This window comes from Trachemys scripta, chromosome 3 (genome assembly GCF_013100865.1).
Source record: "Trachemys scripta elegans isolate TJP31775 chromosome 3, CAS_Tse_1.0, whole genome shotgun sequence".
NCBI lineage: Eukaryota > Metazoa > Chordata > Testudines > Emydidae > Trachemys > Trachemys scripta.
In genome coordinates, this window is record NC_048300.1 from 149203162 (window position 1) to 149227694 (window position 24533).

Consider the following 24533-nt stretch of genomic DNA (forward strand, 5'->3'; position numbering starts at 1 on the left):
TCATCCCATCCGGCACCAGACCCTGACTCCAGTATTGGTACTGACATCTAAGAAATGGCCCCAATGGGTGAGGTGGAGGAAGAGCAGGCGGACCCTCCCCTGTTACCGGCCTCCTCCTCATCATTCCCGGATGCGACGGTTGCAGGTCTTAGTGATCTGTTCCCACTGCGTGATTGCAGGGCCTACCAAGAGCTCCTGAAAAGTCCTGCAAACTTGGGACTGGAAGTCAAAGAGCTCAAGGAACCTAATTGACATTGTGGCTGTAGCAGCTCCCTGCAGAGTAGCCCTGCCCGTTAACCAAGCAGTGATGAGACTTGTCAGGACATTATGGCAGACTTCTCCTTCTCTGCCCCCATTTCAAAAAGGGCAGAGAAGAAATAGTGTCCTATCCAGTGGGTCTGAATACCTCCACCCCCTGCCCTCCGTGGTGTTGGCGGCAAACGAGCAGGATAGATGGGGCAGTTGAGCGTTACCCTCAAAAATAAAGAGGCCAAGAGACTGGACCTGTTTGGATGTAAGGTTTGTTCAACGGGCAGCCTCCAGTTACATATCTCCAATCAGCAGGCTCTGCTGGAGAGAGATGATTTTAACCTGTGGGACTCTTGTCCAAATTTAGAGACCTGCTACCATAGGAATTGAGGTAGGAGTTCACAGCCATCCTAGGGGAGGGCAAAGCAGTGGCCAGGACTTCCCTCCAGGCGCCTCTGAATGCGGCTGACTGAGCAGGCCGGACTATGGAGTCAGCGGTCACCATGAGGCGCTGCTCATGACTTGTCATTGGACCTCCCTCACAAAGTGCAGCAGTCCATTCAGGGCCTCCCCCTGAAGACTACCTCCCTGTTCTCAGTACAGACTGACGCTAAGCTTCAAGGACTCGAGGACTCCCCTTTGCTCCTTGGGCCTTTACACACCTCCTGCCTCCAGGAAGCATTTTAGGCCCCAGCATCCTCCCATGTCTCATTTCCCAGGCAGGAGCCCTATAAAAGAAAAGGGAAGGGCTATAAGCGATGCCAATCCCTAATTTTTACTTCTGCATCCCAGTCAGGCTCGCACAGGCCTTTTGAAGTATGCCCAAGGACAGTCTACCAGTCTCATCGCCAGATCCATCCCCCACTTTTGTTTATGGACTGCCTGTCACCCTTCAGCCCAGCCTGGTCAGATACAACAGTGGACCATTATATGCACTACAGCAGTCAGTTACACCCTCTGGTTTTCACCCACTCCCCATCCCTCTTCTGGACCCTTCTCACAAGCAGCTTCTTATCCAGGAGGTGCAAATCCTCCTATGTGTGGGGACTGTACAGGAAGTTCCTTGACCTGAGAGGGAAGGGGTTTTACTTCTGATATTTCCTAATCCTGAAGGTCAAGAGGGGAGTGGGGGCTGTGGCCCAGCCTGGACCGGCTTTAGGAAGAGCGGGCCCGATTCCTGGGGGTGGGGCTTGCCGCGCTCCAGCCGGTGTTGAGGGGCTTGGGTCCGGGAGTGCTCGGCCGGCATGTTCAGCCAGTACCGGGGCAGGGCCCTGTGCTTGACCTGGGCCGCCGGGCTTGGTTAGAACCGGGGCCGGCACCCCGGGGCAGGAGCCGCTCGGGATAGGGGTGCTTGGTTGGAACCGGGGCCAGCGCCCCGGGGCACGGGCCGGAGCCACTCGGGCTGGGGGTGCTCAGCCAGCGCCGTGGCCGGAGCCACGGGGCAGGTGCCGGAGCCAGAGCCGCCGGGGTCGGGGGTGCTTAGCCAGCGCCGCACCTCCCTGGATCCCTCCTCGCATGCGCCCCCCCCCCCCGTTTACCTGCTGCCGCCTGCCTGCCCCTGCTTGTTTTCAGTCTTCCCGCGAACATCTGATTTGTGGGAAGCAGGGGAGGGGGAGGAGCAGGGGAGGAGGGGCAAGTGAGCTGGTGGTGGGGTGGACAGTTGCGGGGCCCGATTCAGCGTTATCGGCTGAATCGGGCCTAAAGCTGGCCCTGCCTGGACGTGCGTTGCCTCAACAAATATCTCAAGAAGCTGAGGTTGTGCATGGTCTCCTTGGCCTCCATCTTTCCCTCCCCAAATCCAGAAGACTAGTATGCCACCCTCTATTTAAAGGATGCTTATTTCCACATCTCCATCTTCTGTGGGGACAAGGGATTTCTCAGGTTCGTAGTAGGTCAACACCATTATCAGTTTGACTTATCAGCAGCCCTACAGATCTTCACGAAGCATATGGCGGTGATAGCAGCCTTCCTTGGAAGTTGAGGCATGCAGCTCTACCTGTACCTCAACGACTGGCTGATCAAAGGTTGATCGCAGGTTCAGGGCCAGCACAGCAGCAGTACAGTAAGAGCCACCTTCCAGGTGCTGGGTCTGTTGATAAATGAGCAGAAATCAGCCCTGGTCCTGGTTCAGAAAATAGAGTTAATCAGGGCAGTACTCGATGTGACTCAGGCCAAGGCCTACCTCCTGGAAGCCAGATTCCAAGCTATGTTGGACCTGATCTCCAAGGTCACGACCCACCCCATAACAACCGCTCAGGTCTGCCTCAAACTATTGGGGCAAATAGCGGAATGTACCTATGTGGTGCAGTACACAAGGCTATGCCTCAGACCCCTCCAGATGAGGCTAGTGTCAGTCGACTCCCCGAGCAGACACTGCCTGGACTCCATACTCATGATTCCACCTCCGGTCATCGCTTTGTTGACCTGCTGGAGAGACCCAGGATCACTAATGGTAGGAATACCCTTCGCTGCCCTTCAACCATCCGTTGCCCTGGTCTCGGATGCGTCAGGTCTGGGGTGGGGAGCCCACCTCAGCAGTCTCAGGGCTCGTCCTGGATAATTGTTTGTATCTGAACTTGCTTTGAGCAGGCAAAGGTTCCGCCTCTGGCCAGCGTGACCACCCATTCCACCAGAATCCAGGCCTCAGCCGCAGTGTTCCTCGCACAGGTACCAGTCCAGGACATCTGCAGAGCAGTAACATGGTCATCAGTTCATACCTTCGCGTCTCACTTATGGCATCACCCAATAGGCCCGTAGTGATGCCAGTTTCAGGAGAGCAGTGTTGCAATCAGCACATCCGTGAACTCTGAGTCCACCTCTAGGGGTACTGCTTTTGAGTGATCTAGCATGGAGAGATTCCATAAGACTGGAAAAGGGTAAATATCATGCCAATCTATAAAAAGGGAAATAGGGACAACCTGGGGAATTACAGACCAGTCAGGTTAACTTAGGTATCCAGAAAGATAATGGAGCAATAATAAAGCAATCAATTTGCAAACATCAAGAAGATAAGGTGGTGGTAAGAAACAGTCAGCATGGATTTGTCAAGAACAAATTGTGTCAAACCAACCTGATAGCTTTCTTTGACAAGGTAACAAGCCTTGTGGATGGGGGGAAGCAGTAGACGTGGTATATCTTGACTTTAGTAAAGCTTTTGATACTGTCTCAAATGATCTTATCATAAATAAACTAGGAAATACAACCTAGATGGAGCTACTATAAGGTGGGTGCAAAACTGGTTGGAAAACTACTCTCTGGGAACGGTTATCAGCGGCTCACAGTCATGCTGGAAGGGCATAATGAGTGAGGTCTCATAGGGATGAATTATGGGTCCGGTCCTGGTCAATATCTTCGCCAGTGCTTTAGATAATGGCATATAAAGTTTGCGGACAATACCAGGCTGGGAGGGGTTGCAAGTGCTTTGGAGGATAGGATTATAATTCAAAATGATCTGGACAAACTGGAAAAATGGTCTGAAGTAAATAGGATGAAATTCAATAAGGACAAATGCAAAGTACTCCACTTAGGAAGGAACAATCAGTTGCACACATACAAATTGGAAAATGATTGCCTAGGAAGGAGTACTGTGGAAAGGGATCTGGGGGTCATAGTGGACCACACGTTAAATATGAACCAACAGTGTGACCAATGTAACAGCACAATAAGTACGCTAACAAACTTAAACAAAGGCTTTGTTTAAGTTTGTTAGCGTACTTATTGTGCTGTTAAAGTCCTATAAAGAATGAATGCCCTCCCTAGCCCTGTTCTGCTCCTCTGGAGGGGGCTAACCCCAAGTCTTTCCGGTATCCTGTACTCGCTAAAAATTTCTTGCCCGTACTGCGTACTGGATGGTACCACTGTACTTGCACTCCTGTTACTCATTCAAAAAGTGGGGAGGCTGGCAGGAATGGGGAACAAGGAATGTGGGCACTGTTCTCTCTCTACCCATTGAAACCTTTTGGCACACACCTGCCCCACTGCACAACAAGAATTCCTGCTTTTCATGTTAAAGCCTGGTGATCCTGGTAGAGAAGGTTGGCTAAGGTTGCAGTTTTGAGCACATTAACCAGCTTCTAGAAAAACAAGACCCACCTTTGGAAATGTTTGCTACTGTCACTGACCCCTACCTAATGTGGGTAATATCTGATGTAAGAAAAGTAAAGCTGCCTTTCAAGTTTTCATATGTAACTAAAATAGAGGTACAGCATAGTATGGCACCAAACGCAGAGGACTTTTCAGCAGACGCTCCTAGGGTAAGCTTTGCCTACCTTGTTTGGCATCAAGTATTATAGGATAGTTATCCTCTGCAATCAGTAAGCAGAAGATCTGTATTTATTTAATTTAGAAATTTACTCTCTCTAACTCAGGCAGTGGCTTTTATTTCTTATAAAAGCCAGAATGAAAATAGAATTTGCACTGTGCAACATTAAAGTCAGTGCTTTGATTTGAAGAGACTTAGGGGGAATAATAAAGAAAGCAAATAAAAGGTCTTGTTAAAAAACTAACCAAGCAAAAGTCCTGCATCCACATCCTGAAATTACCCAACGTGGGTTCATGTGGACCATGAAAGGGAACACATTCAGTAGGCAAGAGCCCACCCCTTTCACCACTCCTTGAACGCGGACTTCCAGGCCTGGATCAGAGTGACGTAGTGGAGAGATGTCTGTCTCTCAACTAGCTCAGTCCCACACCTTTTAGGGGTTTAAAAATTATTCACAGACAGAATCTTGTTTAAGCATGAGTTAAGGTTGTAAATATCTATTGCTTCTGGAAACAGATTTTCTTTTTAAAATCAGAAATTTTGGAAAGGCTAGAAATTCAAACGTAAGGTTACACTTAAAATTATATATTAAATATGGAAATGGCTGCAACTCATGGCTGGTGTTATCCCATCTCATCCAACCCGTGCACCCTTCAGGCAGAGTCTAAAATCCCTCTATACTTTTTCATGTTGCTCAGACTTCAAGAGAGCAGGAAAGTCAACCGTTTAGCTATCCTTGAATATTTTCATAGATTCATAGATTCTAGGACTGGAAGGGATCTCGAGAGGTCATAGAGTCCAGTCCCCTGCCCTCATGGCAGGACCAGATACTGTCTAGACCATCCCTAATAGACATTTATCTAACCTACTCTTAAATATCTGCAGAGATGGAGATTCCACAACCTCTCTAGGCAATTTATTCCAGTGTTTAACCACTCTGATAGTTAGGAACTTTTTCCTAATGTCCAACCTAAACCTCCCTTGCTGCAGTTTAAGCCCATTGCTTCTTGTTCTATCCTTAGAGGCTAAGGTGAACAAGTTTTCTCCCTCCTCCTTATGACACCTTTTTAGATACCTGAAAACTGCTATCATGTCCCCGCTCCTCTTTTCCAAACTAAACAAACCCAATTCTTTCAGCCTTCCTTCATAAGTCATATTCTCAAGACCTTTAATCATTCTTGTTGCTCTTTTCTGGACCCTTTCCAATTTCTCCACGTCTTTCTTGAAATGCAGTGCCCAGAACTGGACACAATACTTCAGTTGAGGCCTAACCAGCGCAGAGTAGAGCAGAAGAATGACTTCTCGTGTCTTGCTCACAACACACCTGTTAATACATCCCAGAATCATGTTTGCTTTTTTTGCAGCAGCATTACACTGTTGACTCATATTTAGCTTGTGGTCCACTATAACCCTTAGATCCCTTTCTGCCGTACTCCTTCCTAGACAGTCTCTTCCCATTCTGTATGTGTGAAACGGATTTTTCCTTCCTAAGTGGAGCACCTTGCATTTGTCTTTGTTAAACTTCATCCTGTTTACCTCAGACCATTTCTCCAATTTGTCAGATCATTTTGAATTATGACCCTGTCCTCCAAAGCAGTTGCAAGCCCTCCCAGTTTGGTATCATCTGCAAACTTAATAAGCATACTTTCTATGCCAGTATCTAAGTCGTTAATGAAGATATTGAACAGAGCCGGTCCCAAAACAGACCCACCTCATTATGCCTTTCCAGCAGGATTGGGAACTATTAACAACTCCTCTCTGAGTATGGTTATCCAGCCAGTTATGCACCCCCCTTATAGTAGCCCCATCTAAATTGTATTTGCCTAGTTTATCGATAAGAATATCATGCGAGACCGTATCAAATGCCTTGCTAAAGTCTAGGTATACCACATCCACAGCTTCTCCCTTATCCACAAGATCTTTCTATTAACTTCATAATATTTTGGAGATATATTAAAAAATGCAAAGGAAATACATCTTCAAAGAAAAGACAAAAGAACAAAGGGGGCAATAGAGAAATTTGTAACAGTGTCTTCTCCAACACATACAAAAGCTATGACAAGGAGAGGCTGCCTTCTTTCTCATTCCTCACTACCATTAGCCATGACTGTACTGAAGGCAGTTTCAATTAAGAAATGTGTTTTCCCCCAGTCATACAATGCTATGGGGCCATCAGAGACTTCTTAAAGTTTATTTCTTTAGCAGTTCAGTCATTAGGATTAGGAAACATCATTGACCAGTTCAGTTCAAAATTACCAAATTAGTTATACATAGTGAGATCCCTTGGTGTGCTAGGGCAGCTTTGTTTCCTGGTGAATCTGGCTAGGGGAGGATTCCCTTTCCATAGGGGAATGCTTGGCTGGTATAGTGCCACCATGACAGTTCTGTCACCTCCTCTTCTGGACCCTGCTGTAGGGCGGCACAGCCAGGGACAAGGGGGGTGTTGCTTGGGTTTCCCAGCAATCCTTTTGGCTTGGCATAGTGTTCTTGGGGTACCCAGGACTGTGAGTTACCCCCCTGACGCCAGCGAGAGGGAGTCTTACCCAAGGTGGCTAGGTATCAGCTCCTTAACACCACCAGCCCATTAGCCACTTAAGCACTCTCCTCTGGGCTATGCCAGCCCTGTCTTTGCCCCATAGGTTAACAAGAGGTGCACCCCAGTCTGAATACCTCTGAAGTGTTCCCTGTGATAACCAGCCTCTAACATTGGTTACTCACAGAAATTCCAGATCCTCAGCTCCCAAATATGCCATGTCACCCCAGTTTTACCTTAAATCCCTGCTCCTGTATAACACACAGCACTTGTAATAAAACAAAAGACAGCTTATTTAAGAAAGAATAGAGATTCTACTAGAAACGAGAGTGTGGTGGAAACAAATGGTTACAATATAAAATGCAAAATTGGGTCTATACTTATTAATAGTTACCTTTCCTATCTAATAAAGTAGGGTACCTCCCCTCCCCCTCCCAAGTTCAGTCTGTTGCAGAGCTAGCTGGAATCACAGGACTCAGCATCCATTTTTTCATGAGAACACCCCTCAGTGAATGGAGAGCTAGTGCCTTTCCCCAGCCTGTGTTCTACTGAAACAAGCTTTTGTCTTTGTTCCTAGACAGGGTGATTCTCAGTCTGTTGAAATGTTCGTATTTTTCTTTTCTTTTCTACCTCCAAGTGGTTTAGATTGTTTGCAGTTGTCTCTGATGTTTTGCCCTTGAAAGTCTTGGGATGGAGCAAAGCTAGACAATTGTGCTTTGCATTATATCATTGGCTAACCATGATGGGATGGACAACTCCCTCCTGCTTGAATGGGCCACCATTGACGCTCGTTATCCCCTGCTGACTAATTTTCACTTCAAGTCCATAAAGCATACTTTCTGTATAAATGTATTCTGCCTTAAAGATTACTGTACATACATGTCACAAAGATTATTAATCTTGACCAGTTACAAGCATACATGTTACTCTTATGGATAAACATCCTGCAAGACATCTTTGATGTGATGAGTTCGTTAGGTCTGAGGTGAGAGCTCTTTCACAAAGAATGGGACTCTACCAAGGAGCCTCTGTGTCACACAGTGCTACCTGAGGATTGGATTTCTAAAACCACCTTCTTCCTGTCTTGGCTCAGTCTTTGAATACATTGAAAGAAAATATACATGCTAAAAGCACCAACATCGTTAGCAGGGTTCTTATAAAGGATATCTCACACAGATATGTATGAGATATGAATAAGAGTTATTATACTGGTGTGGAAATGTGAATTTATAAATATAATTTGATAATATTTTTTTCAGTTCATGTTAAAAATGACTTTTTAAAACAGCAGTTTTCCAACACAAACCACCACCACTTTAGGCTCTTGGATTTCCAGAGTACATAGAAATTAATTCAGGAATCTCTGTATTTTTAAATTCTAGATCTGTGGCTAACTTTGATCCCGGACTAAGGGTAGGTCTACAAGTAAGACACTGCAGGAGCGCAGCTACAGCGCTTTAGTGGCGATGCTACCTATGCTGATGGGAGAGCTTCTTCCACTGGCATAGTTAATCCACCTCCATGAGAGGCAGTAGCTATGTCGACAGGAGAAGCCCCTCTCTGCCCTCCCCCATCAAAATAGTGCTGTCTATACCAGGAGTTAGTCGGTGTAACTTAGTTGTTCAGGAGTGTAGATTTGTCAGACCCCTGAGCGACGTAGCTATGCAAGTTTGTAGTGTGGACTTGGCCTGAAATGTAAACAATTTTCAGAATCATCTAGCTAAACTCTGCTGACTTGAATGCTGCCTTATTGTAACCTTTGGATCTTATTCATATCAGAGAACGTTGTCAGTGGTTTGGAGATGAAAAATAAGAAAACTTTTATAATGACAAACAAGTTTATACATATTTAGAGCTAACTGGCTAAAGGGAAAAATTGTTTGTGCTGTTAAAAGAATTTTCTGTGCTAAGATTTGCTGTCTTTTTTCTTATCAGCCTCTGGGGTTTGATCCTGCTCCCAATGACACTAGTGGGAGCTTTCAAATTTCTTTCAATAGAAGCTTGATTGGGTGCATACTCTCATGTAGTATCTGTTATTATGGCTAAGTAGTTTAATTTTTGAATAGTCAAAATGAAAAAAGGTGGAGTGAACCTGCAGATGAAAAATTTAGATGATTCACATGAGCCTCAGTTATTTGATTTAAATGAAATTTGAATAATTTAAAAAGGTTTTTTTTTAAATTGAAACTGTTCTCAAAAATAGTATATCTGCATTTACTTTTACAGGGATTAATTACATATGCTTTTCTGTTGAATAACCAGGTCCAATTTAATTCACTTTTGATTAATATAAAAAGCAAGTTTGACTTAGTTTTCTACTGATCATTTGAATTGACACTGTATGACCCTGAAAATAGTAACAGTTAATTTTGTAGGATTTTCTCTAAATAATCTGACAAATGTAGAAAGCAGTTTCGACGTAGTTCTTTATTGGTTTCTTTGTATTAAAACTCTGATCAAGAGAGTAGTAAGTTTGCATTTACTTATCTTATTAAGAGGGTTTTAATTTTAATGTTGGAGGGCTTTTTTTTTTTTTAACCTTAATAACCAGGTATAATTTAAGTGAGATTTGATTGATAAAAAGGAAATTCTGATGGAGTTCTTTCGTATGGATTACATTTTTATAAGACAAAATGAAATTCTTGAGCATTGTCAACCTCTTGGTCTAATAGATATTTTATTACTCAAGATGTGCCAAGTACTTGCTGATATTACTGTGTGTGTGTGTGTGTGTATATATATAAAATATATTTTAGTCCATTACTGTATTGAATATTTATGGAATGTATTTGTTACTTTTTAAGTAACTATTTTATTGATATAAAATGTCACCTATGAAAGTAGAATTTTGCCCCTTTTTGCACCAACCTTTTGCACTGTGGATGTAATCTGGAAAGAGTTATAAAAGCTTTAAGAAATCTTTAATATGTGGCTGCAAACATGAATCCAATTATTCCTCTTTATTTGTGTAGTTTGCCTACATCTAAGTACAGTTACCCTCAGATATAAGATACCAAAGTGTTTTTTTTTTGTCCAGTCCTAGGAGGTTCGTAGCCCTATGGTAGAACACGGTATGACAACAAATTTAAATTAAATATCCTACATACTTCTGTGGAAATGTTTATAATGATTATCCTGAAGGTGATCATTTTTAGTGACGAGATGGGAAAAGTCTGCATTTTCCAGTACTTGCTTATTGTTGTAAAGAAGGCAGTAGCAGTTTGCTGTAGCGCTGCTAAGCTAGGAATATTTTGGTTTATGGGTTCAATACGGATTCAACATGGTTTACGGGTTCAACACAGTGCTGTACATCTCTCTGGTGATAAGAGTAAAATAGTCCAGCAAAATCACTTATCAGTGTAATGAGTTACTAATGCAATAAAAACAGCAAGGAGTCCTTGGTGGCACCTTACAAGACTAACCAATTTATTTGGGCATAACATGGGCTTAAAGCCACTTCATCAGATGCATGGAGTGAAAAATACAGTAAGTAGAATATATATTATAGCACATGAAAAGATAGGAGTTGCCTTACCAAGTGGGGGGTCAGTGCTAACGAGCCAAGTCAATTAAGGTGGCAGTGGCCTATTCTCAACAGTTGGCAAGAAGGGGTGAATACCAAGGGAGGGAAAATTACTTTTGTAGTGCTAACGAGGCCATGCAATCAAGGTGGATGTCACCCATTTCCAATAGTTGACAAGAAGGTGTGAGTATCAGCAGAGGGAAAATTACTTTTTGTAGTGACCCATCTGCTTAGTGTATTTTTCACTCCATGTATCTGATGACGTGGGTTTTAGCCCACCAAAGCTTATGCCCAAATAAATTTGTTAGTCACAAAGGTGCCACAAGGACTCCTCGTTGTTTTTGCTGATACAGACTAACATGGCTACCACTCTGAAACCTGCTGCAATAAAGATGTGCAAAATTTGGAGAGAAGTCTATCCACTAGTTTTGGCTAGTTCTGAGAGAGGTGATTGTTATGCTGTCTGGAGTGGCTCACGACTGTAAGTGCTAACCTCAAGACTATCAAGAAGCAGAGCACAAACCCCAAACTGGCTGTGTGTTCTATAATTAGATTTCACCAACCCAGTAACAAGTGTGAACTCCTAAAGCACTATAACAGTCTTGCCATGGAGTCACGGACAGTTCCCTTGGGCATTCCCGTCTATCTTGGCACCCAGGGAAGCTGGACTTAATGATAGTTGGTTGCTATATTATACCAAAGATCACAAAATTCTCACGTTGATCCCAGTCTCAAGAGACTACTCACTTACCCAGGTCAATTTGTATCTTAGATCTCACACCAAAGACAATGCCTGCAGCCAATCCTATAATAAACTAACTGAAGATTTATTAACTCAGAAAAGAGAATTATTACAAGATTAGAGCAGACAAGCATATGTACACAAATGAGTTAAAGTCCATGGTTTTAAAAGGTGACAGAGTTGTAGTAATCTGTCAGCTCTGAATATCTTTTAGGGCTAACCCAGGTTGACACTGCGGATCTCTGCTTCTGTTTCATAGCTCCAGCCCCTCAGAGTCCAAGTGACAAAAGAGATGAAAAAAATGTGTCAGCTATTTTTATTTCTTTCTTCCAGAATTCAAGCTGATGAGATGAGCCCTGTTAGCCTCTTCATTGGTGTGAAGGGGCAATTAAAGTCTTCGTATTGTGATGTCCCACAATGACACATTTAGTTTTGCTAGGCCTTCTTGATGGTTAGGAGACAATCCCTCCTGACTGGGCTCACAGTTTCAGAGTAAACATTTTTACAGTCCTAAAGCAAAAACTTAAATATTACCTTATTATGTGATATAGTATAAGTGAGATTACTGCAGGCAGCAATTAAACATTTCATAATGTCTAAACACATTGTTATAAGTCCAATACAAACACACAAGTGAAACAGACTGGTGTCCAGCAATGAATTTGTTAGTTCTTGGCTGAGGCTTAAAGGCTTGGCAAGAGCTGGCATCTGGTGTGCCAGCCTCACAGTGATTGATACAGAAACAAAATTTGAGGTTTTAAGTGTAACCTTATCTTTTAATTTCCAGGCTAGCATTTACGCTCTCTTCCCCCCCCCCACCCCCAATTGCAGTCAATATCCTTTGAAGTTTTGCAGTATTACTTAGGTTGAGAACCACTGGTCTATCTGCCATTGTGGGCTGCATTCAATATTACCTTTATGTCCCTGAGGATGTAAAATGGGCTGCAGTCATGTGCTGATTGGGCCACGAGCTAAGAACCACTGACTAAGACGGTTTCCTTGTTTGAGTGGGATCATCACCCCTCTTGCTCCTATAATCTTTCTGATTCATAAATATGAAGACCTTTCTGAAATCTGTCTCTCTTCATACATTATTGAAAAGATATGTGTATCATAGAATCATAGAATATCAGGGTTGGAAGGGACCCCAGAAGGTCATCTAGTCCAACCCGCTGCTCAAAACAGGACCAATCCCCAACTAAATCATCCCAGCTAGGGCTTTGTCAAGCCTGACCTTAAAAACCTTCAAAGAATCTTGATTTTGGTTGATGATCATAATAAGTGCAGGGGATATACAAGAAAAGCTCTAAAGTGGCATCATGTTGAATTTGGGCCACTGTAGTACATTTATACAGGAACAGAGGGTCCTGTGGCACCTTTGAGACTAACAGAAGTATTGGGAGCATAAGCTTTCGTGGGTAAGAACCTCACTTCTTCAGATGCAAGAAGTGAGGTTCTTACCCACGGAAGCTTATGCTCCCAATACTTCTGTTAGTCTCAAAGGTGCCACAGGACCCTCTGTTGCTTTTTACAGATTCAGACTAACACGGCTACCCCTCTGATATTTATACAGGAGGCACTCATCACCAATATATACTTAGGAGGAATTGGATTGTGGATTCAGAGGAACATTGAGTCTACCTTATGCCTTTAACTGCTGTTTTCACTGCTTTGAGAGGACTTACATTGTATATTTCTCTGCATCCCAGATGAATAATTGTTTTCTTTTAAACAATGAACTGGGTAAGTTTATCACGAAGCCAGATTCCTCTGGTACTTATGCTGGCTGTAGGGTACCCCCAAGAACCGTTTCTGTGGATGGGTCCTGGACTAGGAGGTCCTCTAAATAGGAGCAGATATGAATCCCTTTCTGCCTATGCACTAAAATACTTGTTTGTTATGGTTTATATTCCCTTTTATATGGCCATTTACCCAAAGACTCAATCACTACTTTTGTCTATAGGCGTCTTCAAAAAGTTTTGAAGCGTATTGTGCTGCTGCCAGGAGCTGCTTGGATGTGTGTTCCAGGAACAAAACCCCATAGGCTTATATTACTGTCAGTAGACCTAGCTGAGGAATATAAAGCATCTAGGATAAACAACGTAGCTAGTGATTTGTTTTAGTTTGTTTTCAGCTCAAGAGTTTTTGACTTTCCTTGGGAATAAGTTAGATGATAGTCTTCTAATGCCAGGCTGGCTCAAGGAAAGCAGATGAATTCTCGGGGGGACATTAGCATTGATATAGTTGTAGTTGCATTAAGATGAATCCACTCACCTGTATGTAGACCATAAGAATCACTGGATAGACTATAAATCTGAGGTCCAATGCTCTCTATCCATTATGCGACAGACCTTCAATTTTGCTGGAGTCTCCTGAGGCTTGAAGAGCCAGCATTTCTTAGGCTTTGCTTTATTGTGAGATCTGTGATGTATGAAGGTTCTGATGATTCTACTGAGGAAGAGGACGACAGACTTTTGTTTTAGCGACCACTGCTTTGGAGTAGGGCCCTGCAACCTATATTATCCTTGGCACGAGTCTGAAAGAGCCCTTGCCAAAGTTAAAGGACAACTTTGAAAGTAAAAGCCCACCCCCAAAATAACCTTCCACAGTTGATACCAAACCGAAACAAAAACACTCTCTCTCACAAACAGCATTCATTGTGACACTTCCTTCACAAAAGCCTGTTTGTTTGTTTTTTAAAAAAAAACATAGGCAATGTGCTCTGAAGGTCAAAGAACAGTTCAAGGAATTAGTAAGCCTTCCTCATGGTCAATGTCCTACCAGCAGGGGTTCCTCCCTTTTAAATGGTTAGCACTCCAGATCAAGCCCCTCCACTTGAAGCAGTTTGGTACAGGGAAAAGGGTGGTCTCTGAAGTAGACAGTTTTCCAAGTCACTGAGTGCTTTTCACAGGTAAAAATCAATACCAACTGGAAACCAAGGGATAGCAAGTGCAGATCACAGAACTCTGGTGTTAGATACTTAAGGTATAATAAACAGGCCACTGCTTTCTGTACGACTTTTGGTTTCCAGGCTGACTTAGGTGCAGCCCCATCAGAGTGTATGGAATAGTCTAATGTTGAGGTGACAAAGCAGGGCCGGCTTTAGGCTGATTCGCCCGATTCCCAGGAATCGGGCCCTGCACACTCACCCCCGGCGGTGGTCGTCTTCGGGGGCCCCGCTCCCCTGGCCAGAGCGCCGGCTGGACCTCCAGCCGGACCACAGCAGCCCCGCTCTCCCAAACGAACTGCGGCAGCCCCGCAACCCCAGCCCGACTGCTGCAAGCCCTGCGCCACCCCTCCGCCCCGCTGGCAATCAAAAGTGCAGCCCCAGGAATCGGGTCCCGCACTTACTAAAGCCAGCCCTGTGACAAAAGCATGGATCCCATTAGCAATGTCTTCAACCAAGAAAATCAGTCAATCTCCTGGCTAGACAAGGATGGGGAAAATGTTCATGGAGGCTGCTGCCATATGATCATTTTAAGAGCTGCTGGGGATCTAACATAACTCCTAGAATGTGAGCAAGTAGTGGAAAGAGCAGGGCAGGTATAATCCTTGCTGTATCTAACTGCTTTCCCATATAACTTCAGTCTTATCCCGATAGACCTTCAGACAGCTAGCTATCATGCATGGCCTACGTGTTCATCAGTACTGGCTGGGCTGATGGGGAAAGAGCTGGATATCAACATTGAAGAGGAGGGAGGCAATATGAAATCCTGTGAAACTCCACACAGCAGAATTCCTAGGAATGAAAAGTAACTACCCAACACAACCCTGTGGAATTACCTAACAAGGAAAGAATGGAGCTGTCCAAGAACAAGCACTGCCCTGACAGGCACTGCTAGGCAATATTCTCCGGCTTTGGTGCACGCACACCAGCGTGGAATTCATGGCTGGAACCACCCGAAGAACTTCCGTTTCCAGCAAACAAGTAAGAGGGCAACAGAGTAAAAGGGAAGAACATGATCAAAGTAACACCTGGATTAATTTTAGGATAGCTTTAGATGTTCGCTTAACAAAACTCAATGTCAGTATATAACACAGAAAATGTACATCCTTGGATAAAAAAATGGAGAGAGAGACTGCCTCTAATTTAAGTACAAAGTACATTACAAAACCCTGTTACCAACATACTATGTTTGCTTTAGTAGTGCTGCCATGACAGTACCCTCTGCAGTATGTAGTGAATTTAAGTGCTTGCCCTGCGAATCTCCAAAGCTGGACGGACCTGAGGCTGCTGTTGTATCCAAACGTGGGTGGAGTGAGCTGTAGTGTGATGGGCATTCCCACCATAGAACAGTTCTGGGACATTTCTCAAATGTTTTCATATATTTCACTTAGAGGCTAAGCAAGGGAAGAATGTTTTCAGCGCCAGATTTATTTTTTAAAAACCCTAATTTACGCTTTAAAAGAAAATATCCTGCTGTGGAATGACATGGGATTTTTTTGCAGGGAGATAAGGGCTAGGCTGAAGCCCACAGGCAACATTCAGGTTTTTACTCCCAACATACTTTCAAATCTATTAGTGTATGTTGCCTTATTTCCTAGGCTTGGGTAAGTCTGGCTTTGGAAGTCAGAGAATCTATGAGGTTTGGATACTGCCCGTAGATAAAGAGAGTACATGCAAGTTACTTTAGAGCTGATAAGCTTTTTGCCGTGCTTGTTCCTTGAAAGCTATTCAGAAAGAATGTGGTCAGTCAAGGGTTAATTTTCTCATCTGGGACCATGACCAGCAGTGTAGCCACTGCCACTAAGGAGCTAACATTCACAACTGCTTGCTTTAAATGAAGGGATTTATGTGTATTCACAGATAAATCTAAGCAGCAAATGCTGTGCAGAAATACATTTTCTTTATAACTTCCCACAGAAAAGAAGCAGTGGCTGGGCAAATTGTTAGAAATGTATTAACTAGACAATAACCATAGCATGTTCTTGCATCAACGAGGGCGTGTGCATGTGTGCACCTATATACAATTTTTCTTTCAATATTCAGGAAGAGTGAATGTCTCCATTTAGGACAATAGGCCTCCTTCCTTGGTGAAGTCCTTTTCACCAGTAAGGCCTCAGTCTTTCTCAGCTACCGAGCCATTTGGTTTCTGTTCTTACAGAATAAAGACAAATGAAGGGAAAAAATGAGTTTGCCTACTCAGGCCTTGTCTAGATGGCGCTTTAGTCCACATTACAGGGCTGTAAATTTCAGTGCACATGAGCATGTTGTGTGTGCTAACTGGCCTGATGGTGTTTACTAAAAGTTCCTTAGTGTGTGTGAATGTAGCTCTGTTTCAAACAGCACTATGTTAAGATGCATAAGAAAATGTTTAGTGCACATTAGAAGGGTCCATATGGGCCAGTTAGTGAGTGACACACTTATGTAGACTAAAGTATCATGTAGAGAAGCTCTCAGATTGTCTATACAATTAAGACTGAGTTGAGAAGCCAAAAATATGTTTAGCAGAAAAGGGAACCAAGTTAACACTTGATGGCAAAGGTAACCTTGAAGAAAAATTCTAATGTTTTTCAGACAAGCACTTTCAGTGACAGAGGAAGTGTATGGGTGGGGAAATAGAATCCAGTTTTGAGGCCGCTGCCTTATGCTGCAGGACACTGGGCTCTCTCTTCTCCTTCCTCCCCCTCCCGGCTGCTGGACTGAGGTAGCAGGAGTCCCCTTTACTGTGGCCCAGGAGGCTGCATTCTCATATTAAGAATGGCCATACTGGGTCAGACCAAAGGTCCATCTAGCCCAGTATCCTGTCTTCTGACAGTGGCCAATGCCAGGTGCCCCAGAGGGAATGAACAGAACAGTTAACCATCAAGTGATCCATCCATCCTTTTACCCATTCCCAGCTTCTGGCAAATAGAAACTAGGAACACTATCCCTGCCCATCCTGGCTAATAGCCATTGATGGACCTATTCTCCATGAACTTATCTAGTTCTTTTTTGAACCCTATTATAGTCTTGGCCTTCACAACATGCCCTGGCAAAGAGTTCCACAGGTTGACTGTGCGTTGTGTGAAGAAATACTTCCTTTTGTTTTAAATCTGCTGCCTATTGATTTCATTTGGTGACCCCTCGTTCTTGTGTTAGGAGGAGTAAATAACACTTCCTTTTTTACTTTCTCCACACCAGTCATGATTTTATAGATCTCTGTCATATCCTCTCTCTTAGTCATCTCTTTTCCAAGCTGTAAAGTCCCAATTTTATTAATCTCTTCTCACACGGCAGCTGTTTCATACCCTTAATCAATTTTGTTGCCCTTTTTTGAACCTTTTCCAATTCCAATATATCTTTTTTGAGATGAGGCAAACATCTGCATGCAGTAGTCAAGATGTGGGCACACCATGGATTTATATAGAGATAATATGATGTCTTTTTATCTATCCCTTTCTTCGTGATTCACAACGTTGTTAGATTTTTTTAACTGCCACACCACCAGTGGATGTTTTCGGAGAATCTCTTTCATGAGTGGTAACAGCTAATTTAGACCCCATCATTTTATATGTATAGTTGGGATTATGTTTTCCAATGTGCATTACTTTATCAATACAAGTATGCATTTGTGCCCTGCTGCAGACATGTCTAACAGGCTCACCATGTTTATGCCTATTTGTTTGAAGGGCACTCTCACAATGGGTAGTGTTAGCTGGGAGACCATCTTTGGGCCCTTCCACTGGCATTCGAATAAGGCACAATAGTATCCCACATCCAGGTGGATGCCCCGCCAGTAGAATCTCAGGGTCACCTGTCAAACATCTTCTCTCTTCCTAAGTGACGCCCATATGGGGCTGTATGGGACAACTGTAGTACCCTCCTTTGAAACTTCCTCAATATTAGGTGTTGCATTCATACCTCTCCCATTCTAGGATCCTTCATCGCCTGGTATGCTCTCTTGCCTATTTGTTCAAAATGGGGCCACTGTTTCAACTGCTGGGGATCCAGTAGTTTGCTGTCCGCACAGGCAAGCTGCTCATAAACCTTGCTCAGTGTGGGGTTGTTTCTTTGTTCTTCCACAAAAGTCCCCCTCATTGGAAAGTAGGTCTAGGTTGACGGGCAGTGGCAAGCCCCTATGGCCCCAGGTGACATATCCTTCACTAATGGGGAGGGTCTTTCTTCATCTTCCTTTGATCCCATTTCTTCCCAAGGCTCCCTCTTGGCCACTGCAGCTGTCTCCTGCCTTCTCGGGTCTTCCAGCTCCACTTTCTCCAATGAGGTGCCCTGCCACTCTTTGACCACTTCTTTGAAGAACTTCCATTCATGCCCAAGTATGACCAAGCAGGGCAGATCTTTTGCCACTGCAGCCTGTAATGTTTCCATGTGTTCTTGCATGGTCAGCCGTACGTCTCTTGTTGGGTAGGGTCAGATGTCCCCACAGATACACTGGAGTTTGATTTACATCCTCCGCTTTACTTCCTGTCCCCTCTAGCCTCTCCCAGACTAAGGTCTGGCTACAGCCTCAAAGCAGAATTGTGGTTGGTAGGTTTCTGGTGAGATATTTAAGCTAAGATGACTGCTTTGACATACAGCAAAAAGCAATTGCCTATGAACTAATGACTCAAACTTCAGAATCATTTCTGATCATCTAACACTTCAGGCAGTGAGGAAATTAAGGCTTTCCCTATTGAGAGAGAGAGAGGATCCTTTGTATATGCACCTCTGTAACCTAGGTAAAATGAGCATGAATAAGTGTGGGGGAAGGACAGATGCATATGGAAAAGATTAAAATGATAAACTGCCTAAAAATTTGTCCCCAGAACTAATCAAGGTGTTCAGAAAATATAAACTGTTTTACCTGAATCAGTTTCAGAATGGCTTTACAAGCTGTACTATTTTTAGATCTCCCCTGTTGGTACCTGACTTGACTTGCTAAAGTGGAGACCATCTATTTTCAGGTCTAACTCAAGTACTTGCAAGACGGCAACAACAGCACTTAAAAGCTGTTTTGCATCGGCAACAACAGCACTTAAAAGCTGTTTTGCATGTGATGCATGAAAATATTTCCTTTTTATTCAGTTGCACTTTCATATCTAAAAAGGATGCTGCACTAAAGGGACCTGATAAGATACTACAGTTCCTTCAGATATGATCATTTCAGAGAAAGTATCCCTGCAGGATTATTGTAGTAGAAAATGGGACTGATATATATGCCAATAAAGTTACATTTCAGACTCTTTGCAGCATTAAATAGCTCTCGCCAGTATTCCAGAACAGATTTCAAAATTATGTTGTGACTCCTTTGAGAAAAATACAATGGACACCATTCCAAACTGCCCTTGAGGAGCATTTTATTGGTGAATGTAACAGGTCTGTTAATACGTGCCTTAGAATGAGCATCTGTAATTTCTTTTTCCAGTAGGTGTGTTGCCCTTGTGTTGAATGTTTTTCAAAAACTGGCCAGCTCATATTATAAGCATACATGTCAGACTGCTTAGTCCTAAAACTTGTCAGTTGGCTTGTGTTGGGTTAGGTGACTACAATCTGGAGATCTGTGGATACTTCTTTAATAAAACATGTATTTTTTTTGTACACCAAACTATTAATACAAACAATATAAATTATAATGCCAAAATCAATCTAAATTTACTTGCCTTCCAGCAACAACAGAGTTCAGTTTGAAATCCTAAACTTCAGTAACTAAAAAAGCTATTTCAGAGAAGACACTGAGCTGCTTGGCTTAGTCTTCCTGTTTTAACTTACCTTCATGTTTGAGCTGGAAGTGTTTATACTAGCACATGTGAATTCATAACATTTGTATTGGTATTGGTTTATATTTACCAAGATAATGAAAAGTAAGAGAAAGCATTGATTTTTGAGACAGCACAGTTAATCAGCTAAAAGAAAATATAAAAACAAAACTGATTTTGTTGCACAATAGGCAGTAGGTATAAATGTGCAGAAATTAAGTGAAACAATTTCACAGCAAAAAGAAATCAATTTCATCAATAGGTTTTACTCTACAATTGTACAGTACGTAAAAGTCTACCCAAATAATACATAGGAATATAAAACAACAAATATGCAAGTTCCTAACCATTTTCAGATTTAAATGATATCCACGTGAAAAATTTAAAACTTTTGACTTCTTATTTTAAAAACTTGTCTTAAAGGATTTGCTGTGAGCCTTCAGGTGATTCTGTCAAACCCTAAAGCTGTATTCAAACGCCGTGGGTCTCAACCAGGAATGCAAGAATCTGATTTTCTGAAACAGATAACAACCGTGGAGGAGCTGGAACCAAAAGCAAACAATTGCACAAAGGTACCAATTCCACTATCATTGCAGAATACTTATAGCTAATCTTTGTAGATTACCGAATACTGCACTAATTAACCTTCTGTTTTTTAGGTTCTTGTATGGCACACTCGAACAGAAAAGGTAAATCTAGGTAATGAGCCAAAATACCACCTAGACACAGTTAAAATTGAGGTATGATCTAGAGATATAACTGTGGGGGACATACCATAGGAAATGGATGTGGCTGAAGATGCCTGAAACTTCAATTAAGAATTCAAGCAGTGTACAATCTACCACTCTGCAACATCCTGTACTCGTCATCTGATGGACTTCTGTACAAACAAAAATTTGTCAGATAAGCAAATCTGATATCTTAAGAGACATAACATCTTTTGTCTTGTTTTGCATGCATTTCTCAGCTCAGTATCATTGAACTCAAATATAAGCATTTGTTTTAAGAGTTTCCACATAGTAATACCAATCAAGACTGAAAGAACTGAAGTGCAACATTTTCAGAAACATTATTTATCCAACTTAATTGATGGAATTATTATAAACTGGTTTAAGATTGCAAAATGTTGGTCACCAAAAATATTTGTTAAAAGCACTTTCCAGATTAAATGTGTTTTTCTTGTATTACACAACAACTTTCTTGAAGTCACAGTGACAAGGTAGATCATACAGCATGAAATAAAAACCACACAATGGTTTATGGCTTTATCTTTTTAATATAGGGAAATAACATTTTATCAATACGAGGCACCATAAAATGTAAACACAATTACTGTCAAACCTGGATATATCTGCAAGGACAAAAAGTATCCTTATGTGGTGAGTTACCCTGTATGCATATTGTGCAATAAGTTCTCTATACCCATACACATATGGAGCCAAATTGCATATTTTGTCACAGGAAATTCAAATGGATCAAATATTCATGTTTTAAAAGAATAAACTAAAAATGTGTGGAACTACAGTAATATCCAGGTTTATCTTGCTTTCACTAACCATGTTCCCTGTTAAGCACACCATAATAACATCACAGTGAAATGAATGATAAAACACAGTATGTTTGATACACTAAAAACATTGTTCAGTGATACATTTACATTCTATTTATATGATTAAACATTTGTTCATACAGTACCTTCTACAAGGGTTACTGGGTAATCTGGGGGGCAAGGTTTATATATTTAGAGATATTACTAACATGATAGCTACGTCCCTTATATGCAAACGTTTGATCTATAATTTTGAGAAAAAAAATTGAGTATGCAATTGGTAAAGCAGCTGGTTGATATGGTTTATGAAATCATATGTACTGTAATATGAAAGAGCTGCCAATGATATATAAATGTATTCTCAATCTGCTTTCCGCCACATCAAATTTAAATCAATATAGCCCACAACACAGTCAGTTAGATAACTTCTTAATCTGAACAACTGGGAGAAAAGAAAAAGAATAAATGCATTTGAGCAAGGAATGTCAAGTGACTGTTCTGCATGAAACTTCTGTTGCAATTTTCATTTCCACAGTTGTGTGCTGAGAGTCTGACCTGAAGAGCTTCCTGTCCATCCTGCCACTGTATTGGGGGGCTGGCCAAAGCCCATCACATTGCTGGAACTAGTGAGATTCATGCCAGCCATTTGCTGATTCATCTGTGAAATGCACACACAGTTCTAGTTAGTACTGGTGTTAGAGCACACAAACTTTTTATCAGCTTGAAACAGTAAAAGGGTTCCTAAACCAAGTAAATATAATGTTAGGGAACAAAATGGTGGATTGATTTAAATCCCTAATTTAAATCAGCAAGCAGGAAACCTTGATTTAACAAATTGATTTTAATCATATTTTGCATTTGTAATTTTTAGTTATTTTCCTAAAGAAAGTTATCAACTAATAAGAATCAGCCTATTACAACGTTATTTGCTGCTAAATGAGGTCCTTTTTTTGGCTAACCAGCAAGATACAGTGTATTTATACATATTTATTTAAACAATTATATAGCTTAACTCACCTTTAGAGTCTTAATTTTTACATTTTATGTTAGAAAATGGTGAATGAAGTATTAATTAGATGATTCATAATATTTTTATTTGTGATTGAAGGCAAGCTCCATTTGGATGGAAATCCAAATATACAAAAACAGCATTTAATTTTTTTATTAAATGAAACGCCTGTCAAAAGCTGGTTTAGCACATCAACAAAGTAGGCTTCCAGGTGTTTGGCCAGTCAGGAGAAAGCAAGGTAAGAATCGTGTTAATACTGTCTCATCACTAAAACATTTGTAACTGGAGAGGAATGATAAAATAATTACACTGCTGCTTACATCTATAATAAACATATGAAGTGTACTTTAAGGGGTTATATAGATTTATTACACTATGTTAATTTGTAATGTTCTGGTCAGCTTTGCAATCTGAAAATGTATTAAGGTAAACAGCATTTCTCAGTATGAATAAACTAAAATGTGTCTGAAAGTAGTGGCTGCCATTATGCTTTGAAAAGTAATCACGTATGTAAACATAAATGGTGAAGTAAAACAGTTTTTCAAAAATTTCAGCCTTAAGCTAAGATGTTAAGAGTTTTTTCCAAATATCTAATTCTAACCTGATGTGTCCCCCTCATTGGATGCAATGAAGATTTTTGGGTATCTGTAGTAGTAGTCTCTTACCCTCTAGTTCAAAAAACTGAGTTAACTTATTCCACAAAATAAAAATAGTGTAGCATTTTCAGTCAGCATTTTAGTCCACAGGTTAATCTATCCTGCATTTTATAATTTCCATGTTTCAGTTATTACTGGTTTGACTTTGTATATATGAATTAGAAGAGTCAGGACATTAGCTATCATCGTAACATAATTTTACTCTATCAAAGTGAAATATTCACAGTAACTATTAAATGAATTTTAAAGTACTTTCAGCAAAATCCTTCACACTATGATTTTTTTAAAATTACAATTCAAAAGTGAGTGTACAATCCTGTTTATCTCAACACTGTTTATCAAAATGGCCTCTTACCTGTTACGTTCCCCTGCAGTCATCACTTACCCAGTAACTCCTAAGCGTTATTTAAAATCCTAATTTCTCCCACTGCTGTTTTGTTCCCAGAACACTTCAGATAAATATGATTTTACTTAGTGCATATTTATTCTGCAATTACATTTTTGATTTTTTTTAATCACTAGAATGTTTTGGTAGGAGAAGACTATCTTTATATTGATTCTTAAAAATTTCTGTGAATTAATTACTTTGGTAGAAGGTAAGCAGTATTCTTACCACCTTCGTAAAATGACTCATTTTTTGGATCATTATACGAAAATTAAATGAAAGGCAGTAACTGGATGTCCTTTTTAATTAATTAAACCTTTTTTGTGAATTAGTCCATCCAAAGTTTAAAGAAATGAACTATGAATGATCAAGCTTTACAGAGAGTTTTCTGCAGATAGAGGCTAAAGATTTCATTTTTTTTTTTTTTTTTTTTAAAAAGTGTTCTCTATCCAAATTTCAAAATTATGTTTGCAGTGTGATACTGAATTTTTAATTGTATCTGTTTGCAGGGAGTGAAGGCTCTGGAATATTTCAGATCTTTTATGAATTGAGTTGTCTCTCATTTGCTGATCAAGGAAAGTGCAGCATCTCATTCTTGAGTGTGCTTTATGATCTAGAAATACAGAACACTGACTTTCTCATTTTCATGAACTATTACAAAATGAACCTATCCAACAGATTGTTTTCAAACTGGAAAGGAAGGCTTTATTTTATATTTACATACAAAAGCCTGTGATTTTTCAACTATATTTTATATAAATTTATTAGCAAAATGTTTGTGCAGAATTAGCATATGCCACAAAAATTACTTAAGAGAAACAAATATTTAGCTATAATTGTTGGTAGATTATATACAATTATGTAACTATGTTTTCATTTTTTAAAAATGTCCTGTTCCCAGAAAACCCCATATTTGGAAAAATGCAAGCTGTTTTGGGACTTATACTTAA

The 24533-nt window shown here is 41.3% G+C and overlaps 2 protein-coding genes across 3 annotated transcripts in view; one reads left to right on the forward strand and one right to left on the reverse strand.

Moving 5' to 3' along the window:
• The window catches only part of B3GAT2 (beta-1,3-glucuronyltransferase 2), a 45136-nt gene extending 23983 nt beyond the window's left edge, over window positions 1-21153 (forward strand). The window contains exons 3-4 of the mRNA XM_034766217.1: window positions 20408-20556; window positions 20644-21153. Coding sequence (XP_034622108.1) covers window positions 20408-20556; window positions 20644-20730 — 236 coding nt within the window. The 3' untranslated portion in view covers window positions 20731-21153. The remainder of the gene's footprint in view (window positions 1-20407; window positions 20557-20643) is intronic.
• Window positions 21154-21240: 87 nt separating this feature from the next.
• The window catches only part of SMAP1 (small ArfGAP 1), a 175203-nt gene continuing 171910 nt past the window's right edge, over window positions 21241-24533 (reverse strand). For both annotated transcript variants that reach the window (XM_034766216.1, XM_034766215.1), the window contains one exon: window positions 21241-22191. In XM_034766216.1, coding sequence (XP_034622107.1) covers window positions 22057-22191 — 135 coding nt within the window. In that variant the 3' untranslated portion in view covers window positions 21241-22056. The remainder of the gene's footprint in view (window positions 22192-24533) is intronic.